The 27,990-nt window shown below is 39.4% G+C and overlaps 1 protein-coding gene across 2 annotated transcripts in view; it reads right to left on the bottom strand.

Moving 5' to 3' along the window:
* Positions 1-27,990, bottom strand: part of TMEM135 (transmembrane protein 135) — a 168,625-nt gene that overhangs the window by 123,100 nt on the left and 17,535 nt on the right. For both annotated transcript variants that reach the window (XM_031612453.2, XM_031612452.2), the window contains 2 exons: positions 26,570-26,662; positions 9,602-9,635 (listed from right to left, as the gene is read on the bottom strand). In XM_031612453.2, coding sequence (XP_031468313.1) covers positions 9,602-9,635; positions 26,570-26,662 — 127 coding nt within the window. The remainder of the gene's footprint in view (positions 1-9,601; positions 9,636-26,569; positions 26,663-27,990) is intronic.

Below are 27,990 nucleotides of genomic sequence, written 5' to 3' on the forward strand. Positions count from 1 at the left end.
GGTGTGTGAGAACTGTGGAGATGTGGCACTGAGGGACGAGGTTAGTGGGCATGGTGGGGTGGGCTGATGGTTGGACTGGATGGTCTTAGAGGTCTTTTCTAACCTTAATGATTCTACAACTGATAATGCAGAAATCCAAGTGTCCTCAGCCTCTCCTCCTGGGACGTGCCTTCCATCCTTGCTACCAGCTTTGTTGCCCTCCTCTGGATGCTTTCAAGTACCTCAATATCCTCTTTATATTGTGGAGCCCAGCACTGCAATCAATATTCAAGGCAAGGCCACACCAACGCTAAATACAGCAGGAAAATCACCTTTTTTACCATCTGGCTGTGCTGTGCTTAATGCACCCCATAATGCTGTTTGCCCTCTTGTCTGCCAGGGCACCCCACTGGCTCCTGCACCAGCATCTCCAGGTCCTTTCCTGCTGAGCTGCTCTCCAGTCGCTCCTTCCTCAGTCTGTACCTTCACAGAACCCAACTATTGTCCCTTATTGAGAGTCTTGATCAGAAAAGCGTGGCTGGCAGAAGGGGTGAGGACTGCAGGATTCTCCTGCTCTCATATGCCTTATTGAGAGACCTCTGAAGCTCTTCTCTTTTTCACTAGGGAAATCCTCGGCTTTCTCAATACAGCACTGGGATTTCAACTCCTGGGAAGCCTGGAGATCTGCCTTGGCTCACTTTTTCAGTCTATTAAATCCTTGCCTACATCAATACTAAAAGTCAGAGACATTGCTCACACTAGAGATGGGTGTCCACTCTTTGTAACCCGAAGTTAAACATTCCTTTAACCTCAGTTACCAGCTAGCAAAAAGTCAACAACCTTTAACAAATCCAAGACAAATTTTTTTAATGCATTATAAAAGACAAAAGGTTTCGCCTGGCAGAGAAGTTTTAAAGTGACAGTACTGGTAAGTCTAGGAAGTCAAGACAAGTAGCTGTTCACCAGGAAAGATCACATTGAAGGAGCATAACATTCAGTATTGCATCCAGTTCCTGACAAGATACACAGGAAAGTTTAAAAATGCAAACAGCTTTGCATAGAAAGCAAGAGACAAAGAATTAAACGTTTGCTCTGACTCTTGCCAAAATATCCTGCGCTGAAGTGATGGATGAGGTTTCCTGAGGCTAAGATGCCAAAGCCAATTAGCTATGTAAACGCACAAGAACGCCAGCTGCCAGCATCTAACTTTATTACTGTATTACTTAAAAGTGAAGACATCAGCAATGTTTAAGCTCATATGACTGCTGATCTTAAAACCTGTCTCTTAATAACTTCAAATGGGGGGGAGTGACAATGACCTTAAGTTGCAACCTTTTAAAATTATCCTCGAGTGCCATCAATTACCCATAATTTGATTATGTAAAGCATTCTGTTAATCAAATTAGTCTACATTATGTTCTATTTAAAAGAAAGAGAGACTGCAGCTTATTCCTTTTTGCATGACTTTTATGTAAAGTTTATATTTAAAAGTAGCAATTTACTTCAGTATTGCCTGTTTCAGTTGCCAAACTGCCCATCCCACAGAACATGATATGTGTAAAGTATATAGCTTACTCATTTATGGCATCTATTTCTGAATTCCAAAATAAAATTTTTGGAAAGTGTTTTGAGCATTTATCGACTAGAATAAAACATGCCTAAGTCTTTGATTATTTGAAAACATCTGTGTTTAATTTCTAAGCAAGGAGCTTGGGAATGTTGATCATACAATACACTTCCCTGCACAGTCACTAGAATAAACTCCAGGATTCTGTGAAAGAGTAAAGCTTTTCTTCTGCTTAGGTGGAACAGATCTGAACGTTACTGTCAGTCACTAAAGAGCACCCATTTCTTCTGAATAATTTCCATATTTCTCCAAACTACCCAGGAAATAATTTGCTCCTTTTTCTGAAATGTTATTAACTTCATAATAAAAAACACTTTGCTTTTTTTGCCTACTGCTACACTTACAGTTTCTTTACTTTCCCACTGAGGGTACTAACAACATCATTTCTTGATGCATACCCTGGGGATGCTGACACAATAGTGGAAACATGACAAGATGAAGACAGAGCATACCATCTGAAGGCTACAGAGTGTCAGGCGAGTTCCATCTTGTATGTCCTGTTTGAAAAACATTGGAGTTCTATTTCTGTTCCCTTTTTGCAGCAAGACCCAGGCACTGAAGAAGCAGTTAAGGAAGAGGCTTTCCAACCAAATCCAGATGACGGAACAGCAGAAAAATACTGTTCCTCAACAAAAGCCAGGTCTCATCAACAAGTGGTACGTTGCCTGACACAAGATGATGTTGAGGTCTAACCTGATACCAGAGAAGACTTGTTTCTTGTTAGTACTTATTTTTTTTAATGTCTATTGGAAGTTATGTGATAAGCCTTTGTCAGCTATAGCTAGCAGCAAGTCATCCTGGAGACATGTATGGGATGGGGCTCTGAGCAATCTGACAGAACTGTAGGTGTCCCTGTTCATTGCAGGGAAGTTGGACCAGATGACCTTTGGGGGTCTCTTAAAACTCAAACAATTCTATGATTACCTGAGGCTGCTATCTCCTTACCTGTGTAACAGTAAAAATTTTGCCGTGGGTGCGTGAGACTCCTTTCCACACAACACTAAATGCTTTCTCTGCTCCTTCCTTACCCAGGCAATGACAGACCTGTCCTCATTGGGAGTACTACCACAACATCAGGGGGTTGTGCTCTGCCAGGCAGGGATGATTATACAAGCCAGAGATCTACCTCAGGGTAACTTCCAATGAAGAAAAGCAGACAGCTTCCCTGCAAGATCTCCAAGTGGAATTTTTCCTATAAGTTAACCAGAAGCACAATATCAAAGTACTCATACTTTTCTATCAGTATCTTTTAAGATAGAGACACATAAGAAGAATTTTACTACCCTGACATAAAGAATAACTTAGCAGCTCCTTTTTTTTTTTCCTTGTAAGAAGGAACTGAGCAAGTGTTCTACTTAAACTACCACACTATCAGCTCAAAAGCTAATAATGCAAGGAATGAAAGGAATAGCTAGCCTGGACAACATTAAAGAATAAATACACATGGTCCCTTCCAGCTGCTGCTGTAACCAAAGCCACTGTCACCTCCAAAGAGGGACACAGATAACAGCAACAAATCACAGAAGAGGTGGTGGCAGGAAGACAGCAAGACTCCATGGAGCCAACCGCCTCAAGCATTTCCTTGGAGCGTTTTCAGTTATGAAGATTACTTCTGAAACAATAGAAAACTTAAAAAATAAATAAATAAATCAGATATTCTTACCTTCATTGTTATGCTAAAAGACACCCCAGCAGTGTTTGCATAACAATAATGCAAAGAATAGCATAGAAATACACAACCACATTCTAATTATTTAAAAAGAGAAGCGAATAGTGGTAAATAAATAAATAAATCAACCTTCCTAGAGTCTATCACTGCTAAAAACTCTGAAATATTTATTTGGTAGAAGTAAATCCATCTGCCCTTCTTTCTGCACTGACTCCATCTTTTGACTAAAACTGTACCATTCCCAAAGGAAAAGGAGTTGGTGGCTTGTTTATAGAATGTCAATTTGTAAGTTGAAACAGAAACCATTCCCTTGTGCTATAGCATATAAACTGCATAACAAATCTAACGGTCTGTCCAAACAAATGGGATTTTTAAAATACCTATTATCTCCCAGATTTATCAATGAAAAAGTCATAATCAGTACCTTATTTTATTTTAAAGGATATTTCTGAATTGGATCGTTACAGCATTGGCTGGTAATTTCTCAACAGAGTTACGAGATACACAATGTGACAAATGCTATTTTATAGTCAAATAGCATGTTACTCAAGGAAAAAAACATTCAATTTGTATTTTCATAGGAGCATACGCTTAATTACAACAGGCACGAGGTATTTCTTGAAGCACTCATAACAACTCAAACGCATCTGCAAGTTTGTACAAAAAGCATGTGATAAGCTGGTGAGAAAAATCACTCAGGAATGTTCGGCGTCAAAGTATTCATTGTGTGCCAGTAACTTCTTTTACAATATTATCACTTTGCCTTTAGCAAAAACTTGAAACTACAGGCTCGGCAACAGCGCAGCTCACTACTGGATTTCTGCTGTTGCTGCTTCTCTTGCCATAGCAAATCTCACCCCTCTTTCTTTCATCCCAGCACACACCACCCCCACAAGGCATGAAACAATAACAAATTTAGTGTGTATGGAAAGTGATATTGGAAGGGTCTTGGCCTCAAACATTTGAACCATGCTTTATATTCCATTATATTCCTGTCAAGCTCTGTTTGCTGCCGCAGTGTACCACACATCTTAAACTAGATTAGTGGTTTTGATGTTTTAAATGTTGCAAAGCATGAAGATTTAGCAGCATTCCAAATCGCTATGACTTCCATCCTGTAAGACAGCATACAAGTGTCTAGAATTAAAGCTGTGACTAGAGAATCTCAGATACTCATTTCTCCATTAGAATCAGAAGGATTCCTTTTTGAATCTGTGCTTCAGCATTTTGCTTGCTCTTAGACCAAGTTATCTCAAGCCTTAAGAGCCCAACACTTGTCCTTCATACTGCTTGGTTGGAATAAACAAAGGTTCAGTCAAAATGAAGCCAAATTTAGACCAATTACGTAACTTAAAAACAATTCAACTGTGGTACTGCTTGGACTACTTTAAAAGTGTAAGAAGCCATGCTCAGTTACAGTACTGCGCTCTATCACATACTGAAACAGAGCCCACTCAAGTGCTTTCAACCAATTTGTTTGATTCAGCATTTGTTTAATGTGAACAACATTTTTGTTAGTTTTAGGTATTTCCAAACTGGACTTAAAATACCAATGACCAATATTTTTATGAAAGCAGATATACGGTTTGCTGAGAGAAATGGTAACACAGTAAGCAAGCTCTCAGCTTCAGCAGCAGCCCCCAAATTTTCCAAAAAACATCATAAGTTCAAAATGTACAAAATATTGAAGTTTTTCCCTTGTTATACTCTTGACTGTTTTCTCAGCAATTCTCCTTATTCATACCTACCTCCTAGCAGTAGTATTTCTCTTCACTAATACCCATCTCCAATGAGTGCTCTGTTTTACATTGCATCTAGGAAGATGTACTCATCCTCCTGATAGGAAAACATTCTTTTTTCTTACTACTGATGGCACGCATGGCTGTACATTTCTTCTCCTAGTACACCATCTCTTCCCCAGTATATGAAGTCCTATTAAAATACTTCTTCACTGACAGATGCACTGATGAGCTAACATCAGAACAGCAGTGAGTATAACATGGACTAGCCATGTTTCTGCATAAAATTCATCCAGATGTAATTGCTGACAACAATTTCTCCAGCTGCCATATCCAGGACACCAAAAACAGTGCCTTCTTTGTCACTCACTCTGCACTCCTGCTAAATTTCTCTTTGTGTTAATTGCAGCAAAATTCATCACTTCCTTTCCCTGCATAGCTATCATTTTCTTTATCGTCTGCTCTCTGCACGTAGAACAGATCAACTTCTCCCACTGCTTTCCTCACTTCATCCAACTGCCATTACAGCACCCTAGCTTCAATTCCTCCCTAACTCTTGCTATTAAGAGTTCTAATATCTCATCTTTAGATTCTATTTCTTTGTCTCCTTTTCTTGCTTTCTCATCTTATTTTTCAAAACTATATTTTTGTGCTCCCTAACGCCTGCCTCTATGGCTGGAAGTGATTCCTATGCTAATTCCTCCCACTGCACTCAAGAACAAGCCCCCCATGTTACCACACTGCCTTTTCCATCCAGCTGCTTCATCTCACGTTTGAACTTTACATTGTTTAACCTGTGACCCCAGTGAACAACTTGTTAATGTTAACATTTCCCATTTCGTGAGTACAACACCATACATGACATTAAACAAGGCTAAGTGCTGGGTCCTGCACTTGGGTCAAAGCTTGGAGAAGAGTGGCTGGAAAGCTGTCTAATAGAAAGGGATCTGGAGGTATTACTTGACAGCAGGCTGAACATGAAACAGCAGCATGCCCAGGTGCAAGAAGGTGAATGGTATCCTGACTTGTATCAGAAATAATGTGGCCAGTAGGTCCGTCTCCGTACTCGGCTTCCATGGGAGTGCACTTCAAGAGCCATCTTCAGTTTGGGGCCTCAGTGACAAGCAGATATTGAGTTGAGAATAACAGAGAAGAGCAACAAAGCTGGTGAAGGGTTTTAGAAATGAGAGTTACAAGGAGTGGCTGATGGAACTTTGGTTGTTTAGTTTGGAGAAAAGGAGACTGAGGAGAGACCTCGTCACTCTCCACAAACACCTGAAGGGAGGTTGCAGTGAGGTCTCTTTACTTAGGTAACAAGGGATAGGAGGTGAGGAAACAGCCTCACATCACACCCAGGTTAGGTTTAGATTGGATATCAGGAAGAATTTACTCATGAAAGGGTGGTCAGGCATGGCTTAGTAATGGGACTCGGTAGGTGAGACCGATGGATGCACTTGATGATCTTCAAGGCCTTCTCCAACAGAAATGATTGCATTCAAATAAAGCAGAAATCACAGAACAAAGCAAAGTTAGTCTCTGACACAATGAGGCACATTTGACTTTCAAGTGCAAGAATATAAATAAAACTCAGTTTCTTTCTGGTAAGAGCAAAAAACCCTTTTTATAGTTCAGTATATGCTAAGAAGCATTTTCTCTTGGTAAACATTCCAATAACAATGTATCAGTTTTCCAATAAATTTCTCAAACTTTCATAACAAAATGTCCTAGCCCAGGTTAATCTCTTCTTTTTTTTTTTTTTTTTTTTTTAACTTTTAAACTGAATTCATACTTTGTTTCAACACAAAAATGCCAATTTTTTTCTTCAACTTCAAAGCAATAACTCAAATGTCAAGCTGTTCACCATTAAGTATGCCATAACTGTTTTGAAATATAAGAACTATAGGTATTAATCATGGGTGCTCATTTATTACTACCATCATCGTTTCCAGATAAAAATAACTGACGAGATTACATTTCACTTTCCACCTTTTGTTGGAATCTCAGGGTTCCTTTTGATCTCAAATTATCCATGAAGGGTTATCCTATATGTTCACCACCAATGCATCACTTACAATCCTAGAAATGTCTTGACTTTAACAAGTGCAATCCAAAATAGAACTTGAAAGGCTCCGTTCTGCTGTGTGGTCCCCAGCACAGACTGCTACTGCAGGTCTGTACTGGGGTATCACAAATGTCAGTTCTTAGACAAGTTACAAGTTAAAAATTTCCAAACCCACATCTTCAACCATGTTACGGGTCAGGTATATTAATTTATTTCTACAAAACTTCATCTGACTTCCAGAAAGCTCAGATGTTGATTTTAGGCTGCATATTAAGTATTCCCATAAAAATCCAGTCCTTAGGTGTTTTGTTCCAATAGATTCAATCCAGCAGAAAGCTACCTTAAGAAACTGCTTCCATTCAAATTTTCCACAAAGCATATATAGTATTAACAAGTCATTAAAAATAAGTTGGTAATCATAGATTCGATGGTTCTTATGTTTTTTAATGTCATTTTATTGTGTAAGCAGTCAGAAAATACAACCTGGGAGTTCAGGGTCACATAAATCTATAATTACTGGATTACTTACAATTAGTCATGACACTTATGTAGCTCAAGATGAAAAAAAAATAAAAAATAAAAAAATCAACGAAGATGTTATTGCCCAGAACAAGAGTTCCTCTGCCTCCTGCCTTCCACTCCATAACAGCAGCCATATACATGTCTTTAATATACCTGTGCCCATTTCACTACATTAGTTCATCTCTAGCACAAACTGTTGACCATTGCCAATAGAACAGTAAGAAGAAATTTCTATTTTAGAAGTCCTAGTATTGCTATCAAAATTCACTGAATCCATAGCCAAGATAAATGCTTATAAGATAATTGCTTATAATAAGCAATAAAACTAATTACAATTACCTCCTCTAACTAGACAAAAGCACTCATGACGAATCACACAATTACTGTTGCTCAGGCTGCAAAACATACTTTAGCAAATATGAAACAAAACAATGTAGTGTGTTTAGTCCAAAGAACACCTTGCTAGGCCTTGACGATAGTATTACAGAATGCAGGAGTCACTTCACATTCCAGTTACATTTTGCATTTTCATTACCTAAAGGTTAGCTTAAGTCACATTATGCTCCAGCTCTGAAATGTGGATAACAGCATTAATAAGTGCAGCTTGCCAGCTTTCAGAACATGCTGCAATCTAGAGATAACAAATATTTTAAAGGCATTGTAAAGTTATGAGTAAATCTTAACCAAGCATGTAAAGTTCTCAACCAAAGACAAGCAACGCAGGTAGGCAAACATTCACAGTGATTACACAGCTTGCTAACGAGGAAAGTACATCAAGATCAAGGGCAATTTATAGGGCAAATCCTTGGCTGTCCAAAGTTCAAACACATGTGACTAAAATAAACCATTATGCTGAACACAACACTCATGGAATCAAACAGCCTCTTTAAAATAGAATTATATTTGTTGACTTTTCCTTTATAACTGTTGAACTGCCCAAGTGAGCTGTTGGGGTATCACAGTTTAAGAGCTGCAAACATAGTGATACCTTTCTCAGATTAGGGACACTCAGAGTGTTGCTGTTAAGCACACCTATTTTGTCCTTCTTTTGAAAAGTCTGCTCCCAATGAATGATGACATGACCACCAGCACGTCCTGAACAAAAAGCTTCTACACAGTTGTTGCTCTTGGTTCAAAGAAAAACTCAAACTTTTCAATATTAAGTTACCCTTGTAGGAATTCAATGTCACATTAGCATGTTATTGAGGGTCTGAACATAGAATTATATTTATTTCAAGAAAATAGTTAGTCTCCTCCTCAAATTAGAAACAACTTTACAAAGAAAAGGAATCTTCAAGGATAGGGTATGAACCAACACAGCTACAGAAGATAAAAACAGTAGTTGAAATCAATATAATTCATGGTGAGAATTAAATTACTCTCTTCTGAAGTCTGTGAACCCTCGTCATGGCTATTTCAGGACAGGCCAAGAAGCAATTCCTGTCTAAAAGAATTTTTTTTACACATCTAAATTTGAGAGGGAATTCTAACACAGTTTGTAAATGCATTTATTTATATGGGTAGGATATTTACTTGGTAGGACATTGTAACATCATCTCTTTCTGAATGTCTTCCAAGAATCCTCAGAATTACAACTGTCACCAACAGTGACTTACCAGGATGGAAGAGAAAGTATCGGTGTTATCACTCTGATCTGTGCTGCAAGAAATTGCCTTTGCCTCAACACTTCTATTAATGAATCTTCAAAGTCTGCATGATTCCCTCAAAGCCCCAGTAAAGTTCTAGGTTGATTAGCTAATTATTTTGGCATAATACAGTCATTCCTAAAGTATGATCGTGTAATACAGGTACATTTTTAGAAAAAGTTAAGGTACAAAGTATGAATTTAGATAAATTTACTACTGCTATTTTTTTCATGAGAAAAAACCAAACTGACACAACCATCTGGTAAATATTTTTGTATGCACAGCATTTGATAGCGGTTTCAAAAACAATTCCAATGATCTCACACATTTTTACCATTTGAATAAAAGATTACTTACTTGATTTGCCATGTAAATTGTGAGGAGACCTCTCCTATAAACAGAAATGATAAAATCAGTGAACAAATCAAACATTTTGTCAATCAAAGAAATGTACCTTAAGCATCTGAACATCTTACTAAAGAAGAGAGTTTAGTAAGTGGTTTAATGATGGGGGATGAATCATTATCATCCTGCAGGAAAACAGATATGAAACCAAAAATAGCACCTCCATAGCACAGAATCAAAGCAGAGAGGAATTACATGGACCAAGTTACTATGTATAACTTGTACTGCATGAGCCTTGAAGCTGTCACGCAGGGAGAGGCAAGGCACCTTGGGTTCCACAGCACGTACCAGGACTAAAAGCCTGTGCAGGAAATGATAATGTAAGCGTACAAACCACAGCCAAAGTTAAACTGGGAATTTACAGAAACTACTTCTGTGTAAACTTTTACCTGGGTAAGTGTGGTGTCATCTGAGATGCCATTCTGCTTATATTCTCCTTATACTCTCACAAAAAGTGTTTTCTACTGAAATGGACAATGCAGATGTCATGGCACAAAGCAGCATGCCCACCTGTTCCAGCTGAGAGCCATAGTGCCAACACTGCCACTGCTTTTTCCTCTACAAACCTTCACCAAGTTTCTTCTTTGTTCCCCTTCTATTGTACGATGCCTCACACCACATGATGCCACTAGCTGGATGTTAAAAACATAAATCTGGGCTCATGCTGCCCCACATTTCCAGTACAAGACCAAATAGTGAGCTCTGGCTACATTGATGTGAGCTGCTGCAGCAGCAGATTCTATCAGACGTTTCCAAAAGGTCCAGCTGTCAGAAATATAGTTATTTTCTGTATGTCATTCACCAGTCAGTGAGCTTTGAGAAAGGTTTTGCACTTACAACTACAGATTTCCTTTGCTCTTGTTTGTCTTCTCTCTTCTACAGAGATTAGCTTTTACAGTTTACAGGCACAATGTCAGCATTTCTTACCTGACTATTGCCCATAGCATCTTGATTTTACTATCAGCCTTGGAGAATTCGGGATTTTTTGCATTGCTCCCAGTGCTGCTACACACCAATTCCAAAATCACAACAGCACTATATGTTTAATTATTCATATGGAAATGAGTTTATAACCTGAATTCATCTGTCTTCACATCATTCTGGTTTGGTTTTCTTTGTTTTGATGTGACAACATGAAAGGTCCAACCCAGGTTTGTAGGTATGTCACAGTTTTAAGTTTTGAGCATTCATGGGGTGCTTAACAGAACTGTATGTTCACAAAACAACCTGCAATCACTGCAATTGCACAAGTAAGAGAATCAAAATCACAGGCAGCCAGAAACCAAAAACCTAAAGACCTGGTGAAGTTAGAAGAAACAAAAAGACAGGGAATATATCCACAAGTGTTAAAGCAATTAGACTTCTATACCTCATAACAAAGGATCAAAATCCTGCATGCTGCTTCTGACCAGGGCGAGTGAAAATTCACTTTGGATGTTAACTGAATTGAACTCGAGTTGGTCCACAAACAACCACTGCATCTTGCAGCCAGTTTGCTCAGCTGATTACATACCACTGTTGTGTCATTGCTCCCAATTATGTACATTTTTTTAGTTTGTTCTCACAGAGGACAAAAAAAAGGATATTTGATGTTTCTTGGGGTTCGTTGTTGTTTGTTTTTTTTTCCCCTTTTCCTGCACAAGTATAAAAAGCTTGGGATAAATTAAATGTACAAACAAGTGTTTGGAAACAGCATTAAATTTACACATGACAGCTATCCTGCCAACTCAACGCACTCTGAGCCTTTTGGAAAACATCAGAACTGCAGTTCAACCTGTAGTAACATACTAACCCAGAAGCAGCTTCCACCTGCGACAGATGCAGCTTTCAGAGCATAGTGTGTATACTGACGACTGTTACTATGTGAGTAGCATGGTGATAACTTGGTGGATTCCCTCCTGCAGCATCTGTATCACACGGGCAGAGATGACATGCAGATGGAGTGGCGTTGGCCTCCCACATAAAAAAAATAAATCAAATGGAAGTACTAAAAAACTAGGAACTCTATCTGTCAAAGCTTTAGCTTCCCTTATGGTCCCCTCTCGGCCAAATGTAAAGCATGACCTGCAAAGACAAAGAAAGGAAAAGGGGCTAGAAGAGAGGAAGGAAAGAAACAAGAAGCTGCACTGCAGCTGTAGTGAAACTGATACAGAAAGGAGGTGGTCAGGAGGAGGGAAAACACTCACACACAATGAAAGTGCCCAAGGAAGTAACTCCTGGAGCTGGAAGTACAGAAAGCTGCTAGATGACATCATCTGTAAATGCCTGCAGCAAACCTGCCTGCTGAACTCTAAGCAGAAATAGGTTGCTGTTTTTCTCAAACTCATTCTGTGGCTACTATAGCAGTGAACATCCCCATGTTTCTACAAAAAAAAAAAAAAAAAAAAAAAAAAGGTTCTTCCCAGCCTTGTGCAAATGTGATCCAGCAAACTTAACCCAACTGTGAACTCCACTGGTAAAAAACAGGTGGAAGTTCAGAAAGTGTTGCACTACTTTGTAAAAATGGCAGCTGATGAAAAACAGGACTGAAAGATGGAGTTATCCCAAGCTAAAGGGTCATTGATACAACCAAGGACTGCTTTAAAGCTGCAACTGGTAAATAAGAGGCATGTACAACTGGGAAACAGTATTACAAGTGCTGGAAATAATTAAGTAACAATAATTAGCCAGCCATGTATAATCACCTGCTCTGGAAGGCTTAAAGACAGCTAACACTTCATCCATACCCGCTCTCTTGTTCTCCCCAAGACCTTTGCCTTAGCTTCCCATTGCCTCCCTTCCACTGATAAAATTTCCCATAGCGTACACAGTCCCCAGTGACACACAGAATCTTTTATTTGGAGAAAGTGGGGGGAAACAATTAATGGAAGGTTGACAAGGTTAGCCAAGGCTGAACTAGAGCATACTTAAGACAGCATCCAAGAGAGCTGCACCTGTATTCTTATATATTATAGAACAAAAAACGCAATGTCTCCAAGTGCAGTCATCCAAGACACCTCACATCATCTGTGGATGAACAGTTTTCTATAAATCTGTTCCATTCTTAATGTTTAAATGACAGGCCATATGCTTCCCAGATAATTCGCCTGTTCATTTGATAGGACGAGGGGGAATGGTTTTAAACTGAGACGGGGGAGGTTTAGGTTAGATATTAGGAGGAAGTTTTTCACTCAGAGGTGGTGACACACTGGAACAGGTTGCCCAAGGAGGCTGTGGATGCCCCATCCCTGGAGGCATTCAAGGCCAGGCTGGATGTGGCTCTGGGCAGCCTGGTCTGGTGGTTGGCGACCCTGCACATAGCAGGGGGTTGGAACTGGATGATCACTGTGGTCCTTTTCAACCCAGGCCATTCTGTGATTCTATGATTTACCCCTCAAAGAAAGGTTTCACTAAGTATAACTTGCTTTTTGAACACCTTGTTAGCATTCAGACCAAATTCAAACAGCAATAGCTCTTCAACTCTGGTCTATAAAGCTCAAAGAACAACACATTCCTGTGACTGTTCTGCTCAGAGGAAAGAGACAAAAATAACTCCACAAAGTTTTTTTTTTTTTTTTTAAAAAAAAAGAAAGCTATAGGACAAAAATAGCAAAGAAGCCTAGCAGCACACAGGGCTGTACTACCAGAAGTGTAGGTAGGAGGTCAAGGGAAGAGATCAGTTCCTTTTACAGGTGGCCATTAGGCATCCCTGGACCACAACAGACATCCACAAGTTGAGGGCAGGGCACCAGTTACAGGGGTTTCTTGGGTACAAAACTGAGAGCCTCTTCACCTTTTGAATCGTCTTCTCTAAGATTTTAAACACACACAGCTCTCTTCAGAGCTCATTTTCAAGGACTAGAAATGAAAGTACAGGAAATTAGAAAGCAGATTAAAGATTTCCACTTCTTTGTTTAATCAAGAGAATTGTAAAATCAAAAGAAATCACAAAGCACCAGTTTCAACCTTTGAACTCATCTTTCTGTGAGCAAGGTACTTACACTTTTCTATAGGAGTGTTCAAGAAGCTTTTAGCTGTAGTAAGAGACATGGTTTAGTGGGGAAATACTGGTAGCAGGTGGGTGGTTGGACTAGATGATCTTGGAGGTCTTTTCCAACTTCATTGATTCAGCGATTCTAAGTGCTATAAATTCTGGAAAACACTGATTGAGGCCAAATTCCAGTTCCCCTAATGCAGGAGGTTGAGGCCCTGCTCACGCCAGCAGGAGCAATCACCAATGTCCAATTCTGCACCACAATATGTTGTCTGTGTGAAAGCTTGCTAAAGAATATTCTCTGGCTTGGCTTGACACATTATAAAACTCAAATAATAACTTGACTATCACAAGTAATATGATCTTTTCTTTAACATAATAGCAAGTCATATTAATTTTTAAAACACAACAAGGAATATTTTTTTTTCATACAAAACGCACAGCCAGTTCTCTCTCCTTATCTATGGTTTGACTTCTATGATCTTTAAGCTATTTCTCATCAATATTCATTGAGAACTTCTTGCCTTGCTCTCTCCAACTTCATAAACCAAATACACAGCATTTCAGTCAAGTGGTTTCCTCATTAAGAACTTTTTTTTTACAATATAAAGTTCAAAACATTGGTTTCTCTATTGAATCACAGGATCATTAAGGTTGGAAAAGACGTCTAAGACCACTTAGTCCAACCATGAGCTCATGACCTCTAAGTTCATGCAGTCCAACTGTCAACCCACCCCCACCATGCCCAACAGCAGCAGAGTGTTAAAAATCTTGATGCACGCAATTAACAGCATGAGTTCTCTGCCTAAGCAGCCTCGCCAATGGGTTGTGTTTGTCCCCGTATATAGTAAATTTAAAAAGCTAGGGAATAATAAGAATGCCCAACTGTTGCTAAGACAAGCATTGTTTGAGCTTGTTCACAAAGCTTTTGAACTCACTGTCTGCTTCAAAACATCACACTCCTGATATTTCAGTCTTGCACTTTGCTCCTCCAAGAATTCCTACTGTTGTCACGTTGACAGGTCTGAGTTGAGAGTAAATAGGTGCCAGAACAGAGCATGTCACACTTATCTCTTTCTGAGACCTATATAACAAGGTCTGAACCACAGGCAGATTTAACATAATGAATGTCATCTTTCTGAAAAAATATAGTTTTTAAGAAAGTTCCTCCAAATTCAACTTTGAATTTAATATGAATATCACTGCTTGCTGGATCTGCTGCACACTCTGACAGCCAGCACCTTATTTTCACCAATAATCATTTTCTAGATCCTCTAAAATCACATGTATAACTACTTTCAAAGGAGTCAGTGGATTCAAAGGTAAATACGGAGTGCAGTGCTTAGAAGATGAAAAGCACACATTTATGCTGTATTGACTTGTCATGGTAAAGTTTGAAAACATTACAGTTGTCCCGAGAAAAAAAAAAGAAAGAGAAATTAAAAATAATAGAAAGAAAGAGTTAACTCTGACCTGAATTTCTGAGCCTAAACTAAGAAGCTAACATAATAGCTTGTAATGGGTCCCCAGACAGGATTTGTGGTCTGCAAAAACAGGAAGAATTCCCTCCCCACCTTCCTCCCCCCACACTGTAAAGCACACCACTTCAGAACCTGCAGATTTAAATCAAGCACACAAATCACAGCTTTCCCCGAAAAGAAAAAGGTCAACGTAAAGAGGGTTTTCTCTGCTCCGCAGCAGCTTGACACCAAAAGCCAACCAACGATAGATGTGGAGTTGCGATTGCATCCCTGTAATAACACAAGAAGTGCTGATTATGTTTAGGGTATCGTTAATCTCTCGCACCCACCGATTTCCTACTGGCAGCTGGAGGCCAGCACTGAAATCCTGGTGCAAAAGTTCACTTAGAATCAGCAGGAACAGATAAGCTTTCAAAATAATGCAGAAAATTAAGAAAACAGACCTTCGCAATAAGTTTTCAAAAAAGAAAACCATTACTTTTGGAGCTGAGTAAACACCAGTAGCAAATCCTTCACACAAATTGCACCTTCAGGCATAAAACTTCCCATCAAAAGATACTTTAAGAACCCACAGCCCACCATGTTTTAAAAGACACTGTATTGCCAATTTTGGGATGGTTTAAAGTTGGAAACGGACACTTCTACGTCCTTCAACTTAATGTTGCTCAAAACTGCAAATCAGCAATTGCTGAGCTCATGGTATGTGAAGAAAAATGGTTATTCTGTTCTTCGCAATACTCAGAATTTGTTGTTCTTAAAAGGAAAAGCAAACACAACGTGTGCTATTTGAGCACATGCCAAAGAAAGGGTATGAGAAAGCTAGAGAGGGACAGAAGCCAAAAGGAAAATATATCTACAGTAATACATTCCAGTTAAATTAGTACCAATAATTCTTACTGAGTTTCCAGTTAGTGTAATACAAGATAACATCGACGGCTTGATTTTTTAACTGTTTTCTACTCTAATTTCATACAGATTGTCTTTCATCATTCTTTTCCTCCTCTCCCTCATGGCATCTACAGACCCAGAGCCAAAGCAAAGGCAGAGCTACCGACCGGTAAGAGCTCTTAAATTAAGGGTGATTTAACCTCACAAGATTTCATGACGAGATAAAAATCAGATTCCAAAACACTTACTACTTTCATAAAAAGACTGACCAGTAGATAACAGAAGAATAACAAGTTGTTCAAATCTCAGCAGAAGAAATGAAGGATTTCCGGCAATTTTTTAAATCGTTAACATTCTTGGTATAAGAAGGCCTATCTCCCATTAAATAAGGCAGCAAATAACAGTTTCTTTGGACTGTTGATCATACCAGAATTGTTTTTAATTGGCTCACTTGATCAAGAAGAAAACACTGGGTTTGCTCTGCTCCCAGAGCCGGTGCAGCTCTTCCAGCACAACTGGCTCTGCAGAACCAGCAGCACAGGGCTCACACTTTGTTCTGTTCTGCTACGAATCATTACTGTGTCACAGCAAAGAGAGAGCAAAGGACTGTTAGTGAAAGTTAGGAAAAAGAGAAAAAAAAAGCATAAAAATCTTAGGGTATCGCAGAGATGTGCAATATTTTTTTAATATCTCAAACCATCAGCTTGACATGTTTTTTCAAAAAATCTTAAGCTCTTTTTCCAGCCTTCAAAACTAACAGCTACTGTTCTGCTTCCATGTTCAGAGCTTATTTTCTTCTAACACACAAGCTGCTTTAATGATTACAGATAAAAACCACTTCCAAAGTACCTGAAGTAACAAGCAAAAAGGCAAAATAACAAGTCAATCTGACTCAAGCAGATTACTGCATCTTTTCCTACTGTGCAGTTAAGTGGAAATGACCTTACCTTCACAAAAGGAGACACCAACTATCCCAACGCAAACAGGCTATAGGGTTACACTTGCCATCACACAGAGCCATTTATGGTTTTTTTTTCCTGGTAGAACCCTGAAGGATTGTATATTAAGCTGCGTTATAGTCAGGCTTCAAATCCAGTTAGGAGCCATGAGTGAGTCACACAGTATACATACTATCAAGGTTAAGAGCTTGCCTATATCCAAAAAGGCCTAAAACACAAAGGGGTCCCATGAAAAGAAGTGTCAGAAGCCAGTGCACACCTTGTCTAGAAAGGCAGGAAAGCTGTGTGAGAGTCACTTCAACACATTCCCACTGTCTGAGAAGTCAATTTCTGGCAGGATAGCAGTATTTGATGATTAACTGTGACAGATATCGACGTGATTTTTCAGCTACCAAAACCAGAAAAGTTACTGCCAAGCTTAATTTTAACTGACTATGTTATATCTTTAAGGCTCAAAGATCTAAAACACCTACAGCTGAGCTTAGAACATTTTTGATGGTTCCTACGTCGGCTTGCTCAACAGAATCACAGAACCACTGAGGTTGGAAAAATCACTAAGAACACCTAGTTCAACCATCAGCCTGTGACCACTCAAGACTGTGTCACTCAGTGCCACACATATGCTGTTCCTGAACACCTCCAGGAACAGTGACTCCAGCACATCCCTGGACTGTCTGCTCCAACGCATTACTACTCTGACTGAGAAGAAATTCTTCCTAACATCCAACCTGAACCTTCCCTGGTACAACTTGAGGCCATTATCTCTTGTCCTGTTGCTGGTTATTAAGGAGAAGAGATCAACCCCCAGTTCACCATAACCTCCCTTCAGGAGAGGGAGAGAGCCATAAGCTCACCTCTTAGCCTTCTCCTCTCCAGACTTGTTGATGCACTTCAGCTGAGCCATTTGCCCCTCCCCAGCCCCCATCATCATTCCCTTAGGCTCATCTTTAGCTTTTCACCACCACATCAGCTAACACCCTAGCCAGCTCAGCTAGGCAGCATCTGAAGCTTACTCTACATTAACAGAATATCTATTATTCCCCTCTGGGTGCTGCATGTGACACGCAAGCATTCAGACACAGAAGATGTATTAAGTGTTTGTTTAAGTCAAGGAAGTCCAAGTGAGCGTCTCCTGCATGTGAGCGAGGAGCAGACAGAACTGAGCAATTAATCCACTGCCTGTGCTGTTTGAATCCAGCTCGGACTTGCAGAATAGTCTGATGTTCAATAATATCTGAATTTTACCATTTTTTCTACATGCATTTCAACAGTGCTTTAACACTTGGGCGCGGGAGGAGGAGGTTTTTTTTGTGCTCGTTCATGATGAAAAAATAAGAATTTCTACTAACAATCAGATGACTACATCACTTTTAATTGTTTGGGTTTTTTAATTTTCACTTTGTAGGCTGAAAACTAAGATTTCTCAAAAGCAGCCCTTAGAATAATGGAAAAAAAAACAAACACCCAAGTTTTTATTATGTTAAGTCTCACCTGGAGCAACACAGACTGGGTTGGCTGCACACAGCCTCCTGGGATCCATCAGTCCATAACCCGACCTTAGTACTGCCCTCTGTCCATCCAAGCCAGCCTCACGTGAGCTTGACAGACATAGTCCAGAGCTCAAAACCACTGTCTGTGCTGTCTTACAGCATTATCAATGAAGAAACCTCCATTTTGCTGTTGTACCTACCCCAGTGAGTCCTCATGAAACCTAGGGAACTGCAGAGGTGTTCAAATAAAAATACAAATGCCTCTAGAGATGGGGCATCCACGGCTTCTTTGTGCAACCTGTTCCAGTGCCTCACCACCCAACTATGTGCTTTAGCCCTGAAGAGTTCAGGCAGTCACACTAGGTGATCTCTGAAGGTCCCTTCCAACAGAAGTATTCTATTCTAACACATTGTCCAGAGTTGTATTGGTACCTTTACTTGGAGAAGATGCTCAAAACCCAATTGGACGTGGTGGTGGCCAGGCAGCTACAGCTGACCCTGCCAGAGCAGGGCTGCATTTAGAAGCTCAAGGGGTCCCTTCCAACCCCAGCAATGCTACGACTCACTGACAGCAAGTTACAGAAAGGGATCATAATTAAACTACATCAGATAAGATGCTTGTTCTTGTATGTACTACCTGATATATCAGTTATCTATCAATCCTCTACCATTATTTGTCATTCTCCAATATAGATCCCGAATTTATACGTTTCCCATACTTTCTTATTTCTTCACCCTAATAATAGAGCATGAATAACCACAAATCACAACTTCTTCAGCATGATTCAAGTTTCAAAGTAATGTGACCCACAGCCTTCTTTTTCTACATAATTGAATGTAGATAAGTACTTCGGCTGCCAAGTTGAATAAAAACTTGAAATATCCAAGAAAATGTTACAAAGAAAAATTATGTAACCAAAAAAATACTATGTAAAAATCACAAAAGGCAAATAAACATTATATTACCAAAAAAAAAATTGCAAAAAATAAGCAACACAAGGTAGGGATTTTCAGAATTATACAGAGTACAGAAGAAGCAGTTCTCACATCAGAGTTATCAGTTCAAACTTAATATTATCTCACTACAACATAATTTGTTCAAAGTTCAAATGCTTTGGAATTCTTTCTTTCTACAGAATAACACCATGGTAGTCATTACTGTTCTCATTCACTTCCAAAACATATAGAAAAGAGATTTCTGTGCTGATCCAAAAATAAAAGTCAGCACTGGGAAAAGGCACACCACTTCTTTTTTGTATGATATGTAACAGAATCCTGGGCTTACATCCTGACCTCTGTCTACCACATTAATATTAATTTAGCTGAATACAGTTAAATCAAGTTCAAAATTTCTTTCCAGAATTAACACACGATGGTAAAACAGTAAATGAAAAATAGACATCTGCTAAAAAAGATTGACAAAGTTGTGACTGACAGATACACACACGAAGTACAGAAGTCATCAGTCTTCTGAATGTCAAATATCAGGCTATTACTGTTGGCATTTCATTTTTCTTCAACCAGGAAATTTAGTGCATCAGGACAAATATAGCATAAGCCTGATGATCTCATTTTTCAGAAAGACAAATTATTGCAAATAATTTATTAGAAGTATTTTAGCCCTGTACAGGGCAGGAGCTCCCATAGCTCTACGTGATTAAGATTCACAGAATCACAGAATCATTTGAGCTGACAGGACCCTCTAAAGGTGATCTAGCCAACTCCCCTGCAATGAACAGAGACACCTACAGCTCCATCAGATTGCTCAGAGCTCCATTCAGCCTGACCTTGAGTGTCTCCAGGAGATGCTGCTTTCCACAAAACACACCCCAGCAGCTGCCAGCCTTGGGCTACCTGCCACTGTTAGAGTTCCCAAAGGCACAGCATCTTCCAGATCAGTCCTGCACGCCCAGCAGCCTTGGAAATAATCAGTTTTCTCTTCCTCCAATAACTACAGCAGTAGCAGCCCTCAAAGCACACAGCACTCCATGTTGAAATGTTTACATGCTGTTCCTATAAAAATGCAGATCTCTGTTGTTGGCTTTCATAAAAACGATTGCTGAAAAGCTATAGATTTTAATATATTTTGGTTTAGAAAGAAAAAACGCTCCCACTAACTTCACTTCTACAGCATTTCAGAATAGTAACCATTTTACAGGGGTAAAAGCCCAAAATAATTTGTTTCCCTTCCACCTTGCTTACCAGATATGGTACAGAATACCCAAGTGAGTGATCCAAACCTTTGGTTTTTTCATCATCACGCAGAATAGCTTGCTCTCTCATTTCCTTACCTGTAGCAAGTAAGACAAAGGCTTGCAAATATAGTTGCAACGTTAAGAGATTGTTTGCCTATTATGCTCTCCTTCTCTTGCCAAACTGGCAGCTTCCTAAAAATACAGCATCAAACTAGATAACCATAAAACACTGAGAAAGGAAATTGTCATCCCAGGTCAAAATATATCTACACAGAAATCATAGAATCCTAGGCTTGGATTGGAAGGGAACCCAAGGATCATCAAGTTCCAACCCCCCTGTCACAGGCAGGGCCACCAACCTCCAGGTCTGGTACTAGACCAGTCTGCCCAGGGCTCCATCTAACCTGGCCTTGAACACCTCCAAGGACAGAGTACATATTAACAACTTTGGATTTGAAAGGAGAATTCTACAAAACCCACAAAAAAATATCAATTTATGTATGTATTTATTTACAACACAGACTTACTACGCTGCCACATTCTTCCCTTGTAATGTACTTATGTTAATGACACTTGTGGCAAGGGAGAAGCCCCAATGAGTGACAGCAGGTTAACATGCACAAAACTCTAAAAGCACCGCATGGTTCTTCTAGAAATGCTTCCATTCTTTTTCTAAGCAACACGTTTCCAAGAACACAAATATACATGCAGAAGTATCCTCTATTAACACGCATTGTTGCACTGCATCACCTTTTACATACAGATAGAATCATAGAATCTTTAGAGTTGGAAGGGACCTTCAAAGGTCATCCCATCCAACTCCCCTGCAATGAGTCCAGTACATACAACTTGATGAAAAAACACTCGAAGTTCTCTACTAAAACTTGCTGCCAATAGTAGCCCAGAGCAAGATTTTACAACCAAATTACAAAAGCCCTAAATCTCAGGTTTTATAACACCATCAGTGACACAGCCATACCCGTAGAGACGAGACAGGCGCCACTGTAATGTTAACAGCCCATACATAAACATTTGTTGGCCAGTGGGGTGGTGGGGGCAATCCCTGAAGGGTCTCTTTGGAGCCACCCCACAGCCTATAGGGGAATGTAGTTGCAGTTTCTCTGTCTTAATTGCTTACCAAAGGCTGAAAAAAAAGTTAGCCAGGCAGTAAGATAATTGAGTTCATTAAAACCGTAACTGTACCCCTTCTTAAAGTATCACTTGTAACTCTTAAAACTCTTTAAGAATTTTTTTTTTGTTAAACAAGAGTTTAAACAAACTGAAATTAACCATTTAGCTATCGGTAAAATAGAACTTGGAGAATTAGCAGGTTTATGAAAGACTTGGGGAAGCATCACTCTTTTCTTTGCAAAATATTAATCACAGATGTCTGAAGTAATGGTGCTTACTGAACAGCCAGACTCCTTTGTCTCAGGAATCGGAAAGGCACAGCCCATCTGGTCACACTTCCAGCAATACACAGGCTGTGGCCAAGCCTCACAGCACATTTCAGCAGCTTCATTCACAACAACTTTAACGAGGAGGCTCAGTTACTTCCTCACCTCCTGGCAGCCCCAATGCCCCACAGCAGTGCAGCATCACTGCATCTGAGCTGCTCCCACCTCAACTGGGAGTTCCAGGCTTCCTGATAGCGCTTAATAGACATTAAAAAGCTTAGAATTACAAACAGAAGCCAAAGGGCATGAGTAAATTAGTTATTTTTCAAAGTTAGAAACTAGCTGAAGTGCTTCTTATAGAGAGCTTGAGACCATCTCAGCAGCAGTAACCGAGGAGTGCACTCTAAAACGACTCTGGACAGACACTAACGAGATGAATGTGATGATTCCCTGAGCAGGCCTAATGAAATGAACATACCTGAGTTGTCTGCTTCTGGAGAGACACTAACAGACCTTTAATATCCAACACTCCAAAATTAAATTCTGGGACAAGAAAACTGCAGCTACTTATCACAGAATCATAGAATGGCCTGGGTTGAAAAGGACCACGATGATCATCCAGTTTCAACCCCCTGCTACGTGCAGGGTCACCAATCACCAGACTAGGCTTAATGCAACATGTAAGAAAAAGTGAACAAGCAAAGGAAAATGTTACTTTAAATACACTTATAATAGTACTACTAATATTTTATACGGATATTAATATCCATTAATACTACATTATTATTTTAACTGTTATATCTAAAGAGTAACTAAAATGTTGAAGGAACTGACAAATAAAGTGAATTAAAAGGATGTATATTCTGGGGAACTCTGTACATTTCACCAGGAACTTTTTCTGTGCACATCAAAAAGCCATACCATATATAACACTATTTCTTTTGGTTTTTATCATGTCTATCAGTCACAGAGACAGAAAAGAAGTAACACGGTAGGACTGACACCAATAACTTAACGGTAAGAAGCTCCAACCCTGTGCACTTCTCAGAACATGAAGCACACACCAGCTATGCAGCTAAGAGTTGGCAGATGTTACTTTTCAAACTCATTATTGCTCAGTAAGGATGCATCCTCCTATTCTAGCACACACTCCGTGCTGTAGGGAGCACGAGAAAGAGGCAGAAACTCAGTTACCTCCACAGGAGTAGGGCACCAAAGGGTTAGAATATGATCAACACACTAAAAGCAACTAAAAGCAAACCAAAATATTTACTTTTTTTTCTGTCTACATCCAATTACAATCTAAGAAATCATTCTTATCAAAGCATTTTCCTTAATGATCATAATGTGACTCATTTTCTATCACAGAACATACATACATCCCAATCCCAAGCAGCCATCATGATTTACAAGTGGTTGTATAGCTTGCCCTTTCCACAGGCCCCAACAAACTACATCCCTGGCCACAACAGTAATACCTTATACTCACGAAATAGAATCCACATGGATAAATTCAAGTACAACTTATGTCCTTACAGAAAAATAGCAGTGTAACACACTGCAGATCACGTCTGAGTACCTTTGACACTTCTGTTCAATCCCACCTCCTTTTTCCATCCCAATACCATGAAAATAGCAATGGTTAGATATTAGGAGGAAGTTTTTCAACTCAGAGGGTGGTGACACACTGGAACAGGTTGCCCAAGGAGGTTGTGGCTGCCCCATCCCTGGAGGCATTCAAGGCCAGGCTGGATGCAGCTCTGGGCAGCCTGGTCTGGTAGCTGGCACCCTGCACATAGCAGGGGGCTGAAACATTGTGATCATTGTGGTCCTTTTCAACCCAGGCTGTTCTATGATTCCATGAAAAATTAAAGTTATTTGTTACAAAGACATGAACCATCACCAAACCTGTTCTGCAGCCCTTTAGAAAACACAGCCCCCCTTCAGGTTTATGCCACATAGAGCTGCTCTCTGCAGAACTGCCTGCCCATCTCTTTTTCCTATTATCCTGCAACACTGGCACACAGGTACAGCAACATTCAACAATCTGATTTTACAAGCACTCTGTGCAAGCAAATGCCAGTGAGGCACTTAAAATAGGGTCTCCACTTGGGATGAAATTAAATGAGTAAATCTGATGGCGCTGCCAGCTGCAATTTAAAGGAGTAGAGATATATTTGAGCTAAAATCAAGACTGTTCCTTACACTTTGTTGAAAGCTATTCCACAGATGACTAAAAATGGCACCATATCTCCTTGACCAAAGCTACCTTCCTAAGAGACCACAGAAGTCCATTAAATTTTGATTTTGCCTTTAACTGAAGATACCAAACAAATAGCTCTCAAATCTAAGTCCTGTCCCACTGGGTCTGTCAGTAGCAGCAGTTCACAAAGTGTACAGGGTTACACACCAAATATTTCTGTATTTTTAATTAGTTAAGTTTCCCAACTACTTTTCAATGCCATGCATCTATTTTTGTCATTAATAACAGTGACTGCTCACATTCAAGCTTCCTTCACAGCAGCAGGTATGTTTCCTGCCCAACAGCATGGTCACCTTATTTCCTACATAACTACATCTGAATTTCCTTCATGTCCCAAATTGTAGTTATTCAGCAAAAGATACAACACATTTTCTAAATGTTATCAATGCTGGAGGAATAACAATGCAGTACCTGGGGAGCCAGATGCAGTAATCCAGATGTGGCCTCAGCAGGGCAGAGAAGCACGGGAGGATCACTTCCTTGACTTGCTGGCCATGCTGATGTTAACAAGCCCCAGGATACCATACACATACGTGTTCTATCTACTTTCATCATCTTCATACATCCCCTATTTCAGCTCTTACTGCTTCCAAGAAGTGAAATAGGTGCTTGCTAAATTCTTGCTTTGCCACTAAGGCTTTTAAAAATTGCCATTTGGCATAATATTTGCTTACAGACTCTCTTTCTGCACTTCAGAAGTTTTTGGTTTGCAAGATTTTCACAGCTGTTCCGCTGCCATATAAAAACTCCATATAGTTTGGGCTTACCAGTAGTTACAGCTTTTAGCTCAAGAATATTCTGAAAGCTACAGGAAACTCCTAAGTGGGAGGAAATGAGGCTGGTAGTCCATCTAATCTTGTCTAGAAATATCAGAGGCCTGACATATGAAGCACTCACATTGTAACAGGTCTGTGGGAAAAGTTAAATGATTCTAATTAAAGTTGGAATATGCATTTGCTTGCACTGTAAAATGAAACACTGCCAACACAGTTCCAGAGTCTGAGTAAATACAAAAAAATGCACCAAAGGTATCTGCCCTTTTATGAAGTAATCATAGTAAGAGGAAAACCAATCAGCTAGAAAGGAATTTTTTAAAAAAGTTCAATTTCCTAAATAAATTAATACAGTCATAATTTTATGATCATTTTCCTTTATAGTTACTTTCAATAAAATTATTTAGAAGCACCACCACCTTCCCAGAACTACTTACATATAAAAGAATATTCTTCAGTTTCCAAAAAACAATAGGTAGGGTATTATTTTCAGAGGAGAGAACTCTGACAATCTTACTTAAAATTCAGGTTGGGTACTGCTTAACTCCACGACTGAAGTTCAGAGATAGGGCATGGCAGGTAGGTGACAACACATATGTGTATTTGCAGTTATTTTGAAATGACTGCATATGGAATTTTCAGACATTCACAGATATCACAGAAGTGTGTTCACATCATCTCAAGGATGAAAACCTCTTTTTCTTGTAAAGAATAAATTCATCTACTACACTTTTCTCACCACCTCCACTTCAAATAAAGGGCACACAAACTAGATGACCAAAACATAGAATCACAGAATGGCTTGAATTGGAAGGGACCTCAAGGATCATGAAATTCCAACCACCCGCCGCAGGCAGAGTTGCCAACCTCCCCATTTAATACTAGACCAGGCTGCCCAGGGCCCCATCCAAGCTGGCCTTGAACAGCTCCAGGGATGGGGCATCCATCTCATCCCATATTAAATTAAGCATTGTAGTTCTCTTTATTGATGCAAATTACCAATGGAAGTTGCATTTCAAGACATTCAACCTTCACAATCCAGATTTCATCTGCCATTTCCTCACAGCCACAGGATAAATGGCAGCTTCCAGTTATCCTTGGATCACTCAGAGCTTTCTTCTCTCAACTCCATGCTCTTCCTAATGAATTTCATGTTGATAGCTGAACTGTGGCATCGTTTCATAAGCAAAAAATCTCTGCTCTCTTTATCATTACATTTCTTTCAGTTTGGATTACTTCAGCTCTTTGAGACGTTCAGTCTGTCCATCCCCTCCCCCCCCATCATCCTATTACTCCTTCATGTTAAAAAATAAATAAATAAGAAACAGATCTTTGTAAAAAGATTTTTTCACTATAGCCTCCTATACTGAGGCTGCAAAGGACTCTAGTTCAAATGGAGAACATTTCAGGATTTGAAGGGAAAAAAGCAACTGAATTGTCAGATGACCAAAACAAGAAATATTATTATATAATACAGAAAATCCCTTAACATGAACTGTACCTGCTTTTCCTTTCGATGAGAATAGCCATATAAGAAGCTGGTAAAGCAGCACCAAAGCCAGGAGACCAAAAGTAGAATTTTCCAAGTAGTTTCCTGAAAATGTAATTTATACATGCGTTACATGCAAAGCAATCACAATATTGATGTACATTTATTAAAAAAAAATGTATTTTACATTCATCAGATAATTACAGATAAATGCTAACCATTCTTACAGTTGAATAGTTCTTCTCAGAGGTGTTCCCAGAGAGGATACTTTCTCTCTTAACATTTCAGACCTAAAACTTCATGAGCGTATCTATTTCAGTTAAAGGATTACTTTAATTTAAGGAAAGCAATACTTCCAAGACACGTTTCTGAAAAGCTGCAGGTACTAATTCCAACCTTACAGCTGCTCCTTTCCCTGCTATTTGTCTGCACACATCTCAGGATGCCTTGTGGAACGTAGGAATGCAGTCCAGTGAGACAGAAATCAAATCAAATTGTTCTACTACACAACGTGCTCTGAAGATAGATAGGCAAACTGTTGCTAAAAACAGTTGCTAAAAACAGTAAATCACTCACTTGTGGTAAGTCAAGGAATTAATTACAGCTGGAACCAAGAGAGAAGTCCCAGATCTACTAAGGCCAGTGGGAAAGCTCTCACTTTTTGCAACCAGATCTGGGTTTCACTCAGAGTTCACACTATTACAACCATCAAAATTCTTCCAAGAGATGAAAGAAAGATTTCTTCAAATACAGACATCATCTAGGAAGATATTTCTATAAGTTGGTCGCTAAGAGAATAGGAAAACCAAAATGCTTGTCACAGACATTGGCCTCCACCATACTTAATCTGCTCCAAACACCTGCACCTTCCAACTGACTTGGGCTGACCATATAAGCAAATCAGCCAGTCCTGAAATTTGATAAGGAATACACTTCAGTTACACTGTGGCTGCTTTAGCAGATAAGCACTATTATTTGAGGAAAATACAGTGGAGTCTTCCCTTCTAAAAATAAAGCAAAACACAAACATGATTTTCTTATATGAAATTTCACATTGATAGAGAGAACTAAGATTATTCATCACTTCCACCTGGATTAGATCACTTTCATTCTTGCTGCAGAAGGCACGAACAGCCTCATTTCATACTTCTGCTGCTAAAATAACATGAGCAGTGAGCAATGCCAGCTTACGTTCAGAAGAAAAAAGAAAGCCAGTGTATCACCAACAAGTGATGTAATGGCAATTATACACACTACTCATTCCCACGGCTGAAAAAGGATGATTTCTCTGGATGACAATGCCAAATGCTGCAGTAGCTAAAATTCATTATTAGAACTCTCTTGGAAAGCAATGACTGTATGAAGTTTCAGATAAGCCATCTGAAACATCCTAATAAGTATGAACACATCCTACCAGACACATCTGTTAAGTA

This window comes from Phasianus colchicus, chromosome 1, assembly GCF_987193195.1.
Source record: "Phasianus colchicus chromosome 1, bPhaCol1.hap1.1, whole genome shotgun sequence".
NCBI lineage: Eukaryota > Metazoa > Chordata > Aves > Galliformes > Phasianidae > Phasianus > Phasianus colchicus.